An 11720-nucleotide genomic window follows, 5' to 3' on the forward strand; every position below is an offset into this window, starting at 1 on the left:
ATTCACGTGATTTTTTTTATTTTGATGGTTTTATTGAGGTTATGTAGCAGAATGTATTTGCTTTTAGGAAGTCAGACTAAAGTGTTTAGGGATGATGGAGCACCAGGTCAGTAACTCTAAAATGATTATGGAAAAAAAGTTATTTGTACTATACTTGCAGCATTTCTATAATTTTCAGGTTCTTAAAAAATTTGTAAGCTATGCAAAAAAATATGTTATAGGATATGCCTTTGGAGGCCAGACGTGGTGGCTCATGCCTGTAATCTCAGCACTTTAGGAGGCTGAGACAGGCAGATCACGTGAGCTCAGGAGTTTGAGACCAGCCTGGGAAACGTGGCAAAAACTTGTCTCTACAAAAAAGACAAATATTATCAGGGCATGGTGGTGTATGTCTGTAGTCCCAGCTACTTGGGAGGCTGAAGCAGGAGGATTGCTTGAGTCTGGGAGGCAGAGGTTGGAGTGAGCCAAAATCGCGCCACTGCACTCCAGCCTGGGCTACAGAGTAAGACCCCGTCTCAAAAAAATAAATAAATAAATAAATAAAAATAAATGCCCTTGGCTTTAAAAATAGACACATAGTGTCCTTTTGGTTTTTTTTGTTTGTTTGTTTTTAAGGGATGCATAGTATTCTGGTTTTTATAACTCTTAAGTTTTTTTTCCACAAATCTCCTATTGAAGGACATTTAAATTGCTTTCAGTTCTTTTGCCATTATAAACATCCAGGTCTTTGTTATTACGAACAATACTAATAAACATTTTTATAAACATAGTTGTGCCTTGTGCCTTGTTCAGTTTTTGCCTAAGAATTAATCCTCAGAAGTCAAATTGCTATGTGAATGGATATGCACCCTTTAGTCAGTTTAATCATAAGTCATTCAAGGAAACTGCATAAAATCCCCTTAAAAGAAAATGAAATTTACGGTTTGGTAGTCATTTTTATTTGTTTTTCTCCAGCAGAAAGTAATTTCTATAAGAGTGGGAACCTTATCTGTCTTGATTATCACCATCCCCAGCATTCAGTCTCAGGCATTCAATATATATTTGTTGCAGCAACAATAATAGAGAACATTTATTATGTGTCCAACACTGTTCTAAGGGTACTAATTTAGTTTTTCCTGGCAACAGCCCAATGAGGTAGGTAATATGATTATGTCCATTTTGCAGATGAAGAAACTGAAGCTAGAGAGGTTAGGTACTTGTCTAGTTTCACACAGTTAATACATAGTGGACCCAGGAATCAGGCAGTTTTCCTTCAGTTTACAGGTACCCACTATGCTGTACTGGGTCTCTTATTAATGAATACACGAATGAATGGTCAAAATGGCCATTATATTTATTTTGCTCTTTGACCAGTAACAAATGCCAGCTATCTTTTTTTTTTTTTTTATGAAAATTAGAAGGAATGGACTGCCTACTTTGTAAGAGCCAAATTAGTTTTATGGTCCTCTGGACTAAGCTGTACTTAACTACTACTAATACTCCTCCTGGAATTAATATCCATATAGGTATAGGTTATAAATCATTCTTACCTGAAGATTTTATGAATATGTAAACAGAACATTTGCTTTGTATTACAAATAAAATAGTAAATCTGGGCCTGCAGCTTGAGTCTAGGAGGCAGAACTTTTATTACTTTAGGAACGTACTCTGTTCCCCAGCTGGGCTCCTTTGCTCCTGCCCTTTCCCTGTTCCTGTAATGCTCATTGTCCACCTCCCACAGTGGAAACTCCAACTGTCCTCCAAGGCTTGCTCGATAGCCACCCCTTCCACTGAATACTGCTTTACTCTTCTTTTTTCTCGCCCTTCTTTTGAAGATGTTTTCCTTCTTCAAAATTCTGAGTCTCTTTTTATAGTACTCATATAGAATACTACATTCTAAATATACCTTATGTTACTGTGTAAAGTTCTCATCTCCCTTAATAGACTATATTCTTTTTTAGATTTATTCATTTTATAAAACTCCAGTATGTATTACAATCTTTTGTATAAAGTACTGAAACTAAGGGTTTTTGTTTTTTTTTGATGAGTGAAGGAATTATCTCAGCAAAATATATTTAAAATTTTTAAATCTTAAATAAGAGTACTAATAAAATGTGATTATTATATGTTCTACATTATCCAGAATTATAAAAAAAATGGGTGGACATGGTTTTTTTTTTTCATATGAGGATTTGTATTTTGTCTTTAGCTTACAAGTCATCCAGAAACAAGAAGCATAATTAGCTTTCATTTTTATAAGACCTTTTGTTCTATTCATGGCTACAAATACCAACTTTGCTTCTACCCACAACTTTTATTCCCTTTTCTTTAAGTGGGTGGTTTAGGGACATAAAAGGTAATAAAATCAAAGAGATAAGTGGAATATTTTTTTCAAAGGCTAGTACTTAAGGGTGTGTTCCTGTTAGAGAATTTTAATACCTAATTTGTTTTCAAGTGTTTGTGTAATACCAAATCTCCTTGCCAACTGGAAGAGGGACTGTCCTTGAATCCTGTTCTGAATGAAATATTAAAATATAACCCCTTCTTCACATATATATATATTAAAAAAAAAAAGAACTTCAGGGAATGTGAAGTATTGTCATTTGATAGGATTGTACTTTGTTGCTAGCAAAGGCAATAGCATGGCCTTCAGGCCAAATGTTTCTCTTCCTTCATAAGGCGTTCTTTCCTTTACCCACAGGATAAGGATAAAGCTGAAGGTTTTTGTTTCTGAAAGCTCAAACAGCAAGCCAAAGAGGAAGTTCAAACAAATATTATCAGTCTTTTAAAAATGTCATTGCTTATGTAAATTAGCTGGTCTTTGACTGCTGGTGAGCCTCAAGCATCCTTGAATTGGTTGGATGTTAAGTCAAGTTTTATTTGTATTTGGTATATGGTATGTTTCTTCTATCTATAAAACACTGATCATGAAGAATCTCATTTCATTTAAGGTTAGTGCTTTTTTATTTGTTTTGGTTCTAGGTTTTTGTTTTGTTTCATTTTGTTTTAGATTAGCTTCACTATCTTGTGATTTCCAGAGGCTGATGTATTACTGTGAAGCATTTCAATATGATTTTTCCTTATTTTTTCTTTTTACTGTTACACATCTTCCCATAGAATTCATTTGAGATTCTTGGAACCATGTTTATAGTTACTGATTAAAATAAAACTTTAATCTCTTTCTTTGGAAGTACAGTATTTTTATATTGTGAATTATACAGTTTTAATTTATGCCTCAGACTAAAATTTGCAGGTTTGATACATAGTCTTAAATATATTCAGTCAAAATATGAATATTTTCAAGTTTAGCCTAGTTGAGTCCTCTTATAACACACTGAGCTGTAACACTGGTTCTTCATGGCCTCTCATTTGTATTAATGTGATGTTCTTGATCATAACCTTTGTCGATAAAATTCATCTGGGGGGGCAGCTTAGAGTCTCCCTACTCTTTCTAATTATGTCGTAAAACTCCAGACTTTGGAAAGGATATCTTTTGGAAGGCATGCCTTAAGTACAAAATGATTATTTTGCATATGAGATGCAGGATTTTTAAATGGGCATTTACATCTTGTATATAAGGTTAGCTGTAGAGTTTTGGTTTGTTTTAAAATAATTCTGAGAACTTGGGCAATTCTGTGATGATCCTTGGGAGTTCTTGGTAGGAGGTATCTTTTCCTCTGTGATGCATGTATATAAACATGCCTTTGTTCTCAAAGTCTCTTCCCATCTGATTGCTGTGGTATCCAAGTGCTTTGTCTTTGCCTCTCTTCGTTTTGTTTTGTTTTGTTTCCTTGTGCCTTAGCCAGTCATTTGTATGATGTTTACATTCAGCAAAGAGGTATTAAGAGCATTTTTGCTGAGAGAAAACTGTGATAGAGGAAGTAAGCAGAAATTCAGAGTGGGGTGGCTGTGAGGGATAAAGCGGGGAAGAAGTAGGAAAAGAAAACAGGAGTGGGTCCGAGGGAGGAAGAGCAAGCAAAGACAGAACACCGGCTCTACAGGGGCTACGCCGTGGGGATTCGTGAAATCTTGGGGGCTGGCTGTGGGGGAGGGAGCTCAACAGACCAGCATTTTCCCCAGGCTTGGGCGCAAGCTTGTGAAACTACTAATCTATTAAAGAACCTCAACTGGGATTTGCTGAGGACAAATGCTGTAACGTGTTAGTCATCCATTATCTGCTTCTATTTTTGCAGGTTCTGAATGATGACTGACGCGGGTTTGGGTGATACGCCTCACAGTCCCTGTCATTCCGGAGTGATAAGGCACCCGCGCGTCTAGCCCCAGCGCCAGGGCACGCTAGCTGCGCTGAAGGAAGGAAAGCTTCCGCCTGCGGGTCGGACAAAAGTCCCGCCTGCCCACGGCTTTCTGCCCGCCGCTCCTGACCGAGACGCCTCGCCGCGGCCAGCTTGCTGCTCTCGCAGGCGGATGGTGTGTGGCCGTCGCAGGACGCCCGCCGCGCCCGGGCCATGAAGTAGCGGTTGCTGGCGGCGCCGCTGCCCCACCGCCGGCCCCAGCCCCGCTCTGCGCTGCCCGGTCCTCTCCCGGCGGGGCCGGAGCGGCGTGGACATGGCTGGCCGCGTCCCCAGCCTGCTAGTTCTCCTCCTTGTTTTTCCAAGCAGCTGTTTGGCTTTCCGAAGCCCACTTTCTGTCTTTAAGAGGTGGGTGTTCGTTGTTCGGGTGCTTTCTGTGCATGCTGTTGAGAAATGTAATCACTTTTATGAACCTGAGTGTTGGCAAAATAGACGAGGTTGATGTTCTTTGCTGGAATGACTTGGAATTTTAGCACAGTAACTTCTTGTGAAGTCCCCCGTGCAGAAAAAGCCCACTGTATTGTAGCCAAGCAGTTCTGGCTTTCAAAACTCCAATTAGAAGTTGTGATTTCCAATACTAATCACTCCCTCTTGGGGAGGTATTTCAGGAACTACAATATAGTCGCTTAGACTTGAATACCTTCTTGTTTATAACAGCTCGAAGAATAAAATACAAAGATACATCAATGTCGAGGAGAAGCAGATCATAGACTGTAATAGCTCACAAGGAAACACTGAGCTGTATACAAACGCCTCATAATTACCTATTAAATATTTATGTACTTGTACATTTGTAATTCACATCGCAGTCTTTTATTTCTTCCTCCTAACAGCTCTGCCTCCTAGCAACATTATGGTTGACTTTCTTGTTTCTAGCTAGTAATTCTGGACACCGAGAATAGTTACAAAAATTTTTACTGGGTTATGGTTAATATTTCTGCCATTTGAAAATTGGCATGCCTGTGATAATTTTTAATGTATTAATACTGTATCTTCATTAACTTGAAACAAATATATGTTTTGACATACATATTTTTATATGACATAATTTTTAAATACATTTTCAGTAAAAACATATAAGTTTTTATTGAATGGAGTTCTAGATGTAGCCTGATTGATTGCATTGGTTATATTTTGTTTACAAATTAGGTATAACATTTATAAAATGAAAATCTGAGTATGTTTAAGAAAATTATATAGTCATCACATCTTTAGAGTTTTCATTGGATTTAAATCAGTCATCTTTAAGGTCACAGAATTCCTTTCTTTCCTCTTCTCATGTTGAGTTTAGATCCCACTATGTTCAAGAATATTGAAATTGCCCTCTTTTTTAAGGTTTAAAGAAACTACCAGACCATTTTCCAGTGAATGTCTTGGTACCACCAGACCGATAATTCCTATTGATTCATCAGATTTTGCATTGGATATTCGCATGCCTGGGGTTATACCTAAACAGGTGAGAGGAATTCTGTCTTTCTTATTCACTTGTTCTGCATACAATCTATAGTTAAAGTAAGGAAACTACATTTACAGCTGTAGTAACTTCTTTAAACCTATGCATTTGCTTTCAAGAATCCAGCTAAGGCTAGAATAATTGAGTATTGTAGAGAGGGTTAAGTCTTTCAAGGTGAATCTTTCACTTAAATTTTGTTTTTAAAATTTTACTTATATTGTCATTTGTGGTTTGAAATGGAATGTCGAAAATTTACATTTTGAGATTCTCTGTGGAGTAGTTAGCCTCTGTAATGCAGCATGCAAGTATGCATTAAAATATGAAAAATTATTCTAATAAAGGAAAATGATATTGAGCAGCTGCATTTAGCTACTTTAAGTATCCTTTTATTGCAACCACAAGTAAAGAAATAAAAACGCTTTTACTGCTAAGAATTTGAAAAACAAAACATTCCACACTTTTAAAAGTTAAGAAAACTGTTCATACAGGTGGCTGATTGTGAGTTTTCTTTAGCCTAACTTGCTCGATATAAGAAACGTATTTTGAAATAATGGCAAAGCTCATATAAATCTGACTTATAGAGCATTTTGAGTAGAACTAGGTTGTTGCTAAGGCTTTCCCTCTTTTAGGTACACACAAGAAGCTCAAGCCCACTGCTGTCATGTGTACAAGGTGTTTCATCAAGCATAAAAAGGCTACAATTAATTATGCTTTGCAGCCAGGCAGTGCAGGGATTTATGTGTGTCATTAAAAGATAGTCCTCTTCTTTTGAAGGGCTGCAGAGACAGGGAAAGACCTGGATGTTGTAGAGCTGCAGTGGCTGATGACTCATTGTTGCAAATAACATTCCATTTTTCTTTTCTTTTTTATTTTATTTTCAGTACTAGGAAAATAAAGGTATTTGTATTCTACTTATTGGGCAGAATTCCCTTTGCAATTGACATCCAAAAGCTCTAGAGAATACGCATGGGCCTTTTTTCGGGACTAAGAATTGGCATTCATTTATTTGAAGACCTGTGTATGATTGTCTATAAATAACTACCACTGTAAAAATGATTTCACTCCCTCCTCATCCCCAAATGACCATGCAGATGACTTTTTCAGTTGTTACTGTGCTAGCTTTTAATTTCATAAGCTTTTTATTTAGTATTTAACCACAAAAAGTGTGATGAGATTCAGACTAGTAGAGAAGAACAACAGTTGCTCACTTATGAAGTGTGCCTCTTTTCTCACTTTTAAAAGTGGGTTTTCCCCCTATATTTGCTTGAACTGAATGTATTTCTTTAGAAATATCCACTAATTGGGTTTTCAAGCACTCTTTTCCCGCAAGAATATTATTTTATCAAATAGTCTTTTGTTGTGGTTCATTATTATTGTTATTCTTTCTTCTCATTATTTAAGAGTAATAACATTTAAATTACTTAATAATAATGGGCAACTGCAGTGGGGTCAGTAATCTCAGAAAGAGGTCTTAGAGGAATTGATTATAAAAGGACATAGAGGAGTTCCATTTTCATAAAGTAAAATGTGCTCGTTCATTTTTATAATCTACAGTTATCAAAATAACTCCATGGGGAAAGAACATACATTGTTTAAATAATTGCTTTTTATTTTAGGCTATCTATATTCACCTTTGCCTCATGCAGTGCACATTTACTGGTTGCCTTTCCAGGCAAATAGCTGGGTGCCTCCTTGCTCCTTCTCTGAGACCATGTGATTCCCAAGAGCTTCCTTCCCAGGCTCCAGAGATGGAACACGTGGACCATAATTGATAATTGACTGTATCCCACCTCCCTTTCCACAATGATTGGTTCGTGTGATTTAGACTATTCAAATCTTAGGACTTTTACTGAGAATGTATTTTTCTGTTGCATGTAAGCAGTAGGCTTGTATGCTAGGGTCTGCTGAGTTCATGAGGGAGCCATGCCTAGAATAAAACTAACATCATAGAGGGCAAGGCAGAGAGATTGAAAGAATGTAGATACTTGGTGACATCACTAATTATGCAGTGTTCAGTTACGTTAGCCTTTCTTGTTTCAATAAAGTTGAGTTGAGTTTTGTCTTACTTGCGACTGAAACTACTGGGTAAGTGATTCAGTTGCTGTGCCTGACAGCTCAGAACTGCTTGTTGAGTATTTCTTCCATTTTTTCCCCATCACTCTACTGACCATGTGCCATGAGTATGTAACTTAGTTCAGCTGACATTCAGATCTTATACTTTGTAAACTTTTATGAGAAATGGTAGACTCTCCATTGAATATGCCCAGGAAGAGGTAGATACAGAATCTTCAGAATCTCTTTCCCTCTGAATTTGGTGTTCCACTGAGGAAGACCAAGAGCTTTGATGCCATACATACTTTTGAAGAAAGTATTATTTTCTTAAAATGAAGGTAAAACCAAAGTTTTACACAAGTCCTTAAGAGGAATAGAGGTGAAAAAAAAGCAAGAAAGAATAATGAAAAAGTATTAGAGGGAAGAAACAAAAGGTAGAAGGGAAATAAGAAGAGCTGACCAAAAAACAAAATGAAAAAAAGGTCCAAGAAAATAGAATGATCCAGAACAAAAATAAAAGGAAAAAATTCAGGAATAACTAGACTATGAAGATAGAACGTTTAAAAATCCTGAAAGAAAAGAGGATGAAGGAAAATGTAAAAACAAGGAAAGACATTGAGTTAAATGGCAGAGGATTTTTTGTTTGTTTGTTTGTTTGTTTTTTTGATGGCAGACAATCAAGAAGAGCAACAAACTCTAAAAGAAAGAAGGAACAGAGAAACAAGAACTTGAGTTGGGAATTGAGAGACATCATGTTAATTAAAGAAATGTATTCATTCCACAAGATTTTTTAAAAATAAAGTACATCTTAAGTTTTGGCAATAATTAAAGCTACATCAATACGTCTGATGTGTATCCTTTCTTTGGAAAACTTGAGATTGTTAGGTAGGCTTAGATAGAGAAACAAGCAGATGTAGAACAGAGGTGGAAATAACCTTAGACATAATACAGATAGTGCAACTAACTAATTTTACAGATGGAATACAAGCCTAGATTAGTGTCTTATCAAGGATATCCAGTCATGTCAGGCCTCTGAGTTGCCAGTCTGCCATACCACAGGACTTTAAAGTGGCAATTAAACATTTCTCCTATTAAACTAGATCCAGTGAGTTCGGAAAAAGTGGTTTATTGTCTGTTGCAATATCAATTTTATAATCAAAATGAGCTCATTCTGTCTCTTCTCTGACTTAAAAAATTTGAAAATAGTTTTCATCTTTTTGTAGAAATGGATAATCAGTGTTTAATCTCTGTTAATCAGTGTTTTTCCAGCCTTTGGGAAGATTAGAGAGAAGAGTAGACAGCTTTTAAATAGCCTATCATAGAAATAAAGTCAGGATCTAGTGTTCCATGGCACTGGCTTCAAATCCAGCAGAGACATGAAGTGGTGATATCTTGAGACTTCTCTTTTAGCACTGTTTCTTTCCTTCTTTATTCCCTTTCTCACCCAGGACCCTCTGGACTTTTGCTGTCACCAACTCTCATATCAAAAAACAAAAGAATTTGATAAACTGCTAGTTCATGGTCATAGTACAGTGATATCAATTTGACATGTTAACTATCCCTTGGGTGTTTGATTTTAAAATAAATAAAGGTATAATTACAATGATTTTCCATAAAGTTTATTGCCTAAATCTAACTCAAATCCAGGGGTTAGAACAGAGGCATTAGGGCTAGGCTGACAGCATCTGGCCTCAGCTCTGGCAGTCTCAACTCAGATTTGTTTCTTAACCAACTAGTTCTGTTCCTTCTTCTGTAGAAAGGATAATAATAGTCTATTATCCTACACTACCAAGGTTGCTCTGAAGACTGAGTGACATGATGTTCAGTTACCTTGCACATGGTAAGATCTCAGAAAATGTATACTAATATTATTATTATGTGTGTTCACGGAAATGTGAATGCACCTTGACATTAGAAAGAAATTGCTAACCCTTAGGCTTTCAGCAATGGCTTCATGGAGAAGCTAAGACGTTGTAGTAATTGTGAAGGAAACAAAAATGAACCAAATGAAGAAAATAGAAAATACAAACCTAGGCAAGAGAAACCTTGGATAAAGAATAAAGTACGCAAAGAAGTAAATCTTTCAGTATCCTTAAGTATTGGTTGTTTTCATTAAAAATGGCCCTATCATAAGAGAATGAAAGGAACACTGAGAATGTATATGCTTTTCTCAGAAATTATTATACATCTTTATATTGCTTGGAGAAGTTATTAAAAGAAGTCTCATCGGTTTGAAACCTTTTGTTTTTTATATATATGTGTGTGTGTATATATATATATGAAGGAAGATATTTAATTTTGTAAAATCATGTATTTTTTGCAAATTTGTTTGCACTTGTAAGTTCTTAAGCTATATAAGACAATCAGGTAATATACAAGTTAAATATAGAATTTTTTTATTAAATTCAGAATACCAATTAAATTAGACTTTGTATGTATGTTACTTAGTTGTTCAGAAGCTTGGCTTTTGTCTAGTTTTGAAGCTACAATAACGTTAGGTTATTTTTAAATTCCATCATTGTGTTAAAAAGATGTACGTATCCTCAGTCAGTGCTGAAAACTCAGAGTACAATTAGCAATGGGGCCTACTTGAGGGTGGAGGGTGGAAAGAGGCAGAGGATTAAAAAACTAACTACAGCCTACTAATACTTTTACCTGGGTGATGGAATAATCTGTACACCAAACCCCCATGACACACAATTTACCTGTATAGCAAACCTGTACATGTACTCCTTAACCTAAAATAAAAGTTACAAAAAAGAAAAAATTAGCAAGAAATCCAGAAAAAAAAATGAGACTTCACTGGAATAGTTTTTAGTACTTTAGGGGTTGTGATTTCCTTATCTTCTCTCTGGTTGTTAGTACATAATATTTGTATTCTTTTGAAATTAAAATTTCAAGCTTTCTCTTGGACATGAGAATAAAAGGAAGGGAGACACCCCACACCACCATTTTTCTGTCTCCCCTCATAGGCTAGCTTGACTTTCAGTTTAAACCTCACTGCAGAAGGGGAGAAAACCAATAGCCTTTTGGGCCCCAGCTGTAGGATATCTCTTATACCTCTTTTGGAGTAAATGGATCCAAGCTCTTCACGAAGCACCTGTGCGGTTGTTGGGAAGCACCTAAAGAAGATCACCATCCAACTCCAGGAGCCCCACGGATTTCCTTATCACCTCTGTGTGGTCAGCAGCCACGGTCCAGCCTACCTTTCCTAGTGCTGTGATCTGTCCACCACTATAGGTCCCATCCTCATCTAATTGAATCTGTACAGTAGAAGAGACATAGCAAATGAGGGTTACTTTTTGAGCCAAATACATTTGATTGGGAAGAACTACCTGGAAAGTCTTAAGAATTATGAGATCACATTGGGGCTTGATGGGAAAGGGTGCAGCGACCCGTAAGCAACATCTGCCATGAATGTGAAAGATAAAAGTCACTCCAGTGGCCAGTCTCTAGAAAGAACAACCCTGGGTGAAGATTGATTGCATTAAGTCTTTGTCTTAAAATGAATATGAGTCGTGGCTTTTAGTGTTTCTTTTTCTTCTATTTTTTTTCTCCTTTCACAGAAAGTAAAACTGGCATGGTGATCTTCCTGTTGAAGGAGACATATTGAGAAACATCCTAGTTCTAGACTAGCATTTACTTTCTATTTAGAAAGACTTATGCAATGTGTATAAAATTACAAGATTTGTGAATAGAGCAACAAAATAAATTAAAATGCTATATCTCCTCCCTCCCCAAATTGAGAAACTAATATTATCTCCATTTTGCCAATGGGAAAGCTAATAGCAAAGAAAGTAGCATGATTTTTAGAAAGGATGACCACCAAGCCCTTTTTTTGTTTATTTAACTGCCACACATTCATTCTTTTTTCCCTCTCTATTTTGAAAGCTCAGGACTGATGTCATTTAAAACAATACACGTCA

The 11720-nt window shown here is 36.4% G+C and overlaps 1 protein-coding gene across 2 annotated transcripts in view; it reads left to right on the forward strand.

The window, feature by feature from the left end:
* LOC105513447 (peptidyl-glycine alpha-amidating monooxygenase-like) overlaps positions 1–11278 on the forward strand; it is a 65611-nt gene extending 54333 nt beyond the window's left edge. The window contains exons 2-4 of one of the 2 annotated variants that reach the window (XM_011944314.1): positions 4173–4637; positions 5625–5745; positions 10767–11278. In XM_011944314.1, coding sequence (XP_011799704.1) covers positions 4546–4637; positions 5625–5745; positions 10767–10868 — 315 coding nt within the window. In that variant the 5' untranslated portion in view covers positions 4173–4545 and the 3' untranslated portion in view covers positions 10869–11278. Of the gene's footprint in view, positions 1–3854; positions 4638–5624; positions 5746–10766 lie in introns of those variants that run through there. The other variant, XM_011944313.1, reaches the window with a different exon arrangement.
* The last annotated feature ends 442 nt before the right edge of the window (positions 11279–11720 follow it).

Source organism: Colobus angolensis, unplaced genomic scaffold (genome assembly GCF_000951035.1).
Source record: "Colobus angolensis palliatus isolate OR3802 unplaced genomic scaffold, Cang.pa_1.0 Scaffold23, whole genome shotgun sequence".
In the NCBI taxonomy this organism is placed as follows: domain Eukaryota; kingdom Metazoa; phylum Chordata; class Mammalia; order Primates; family Cercopithecidae; genus Colobus; species Colobus angolensis.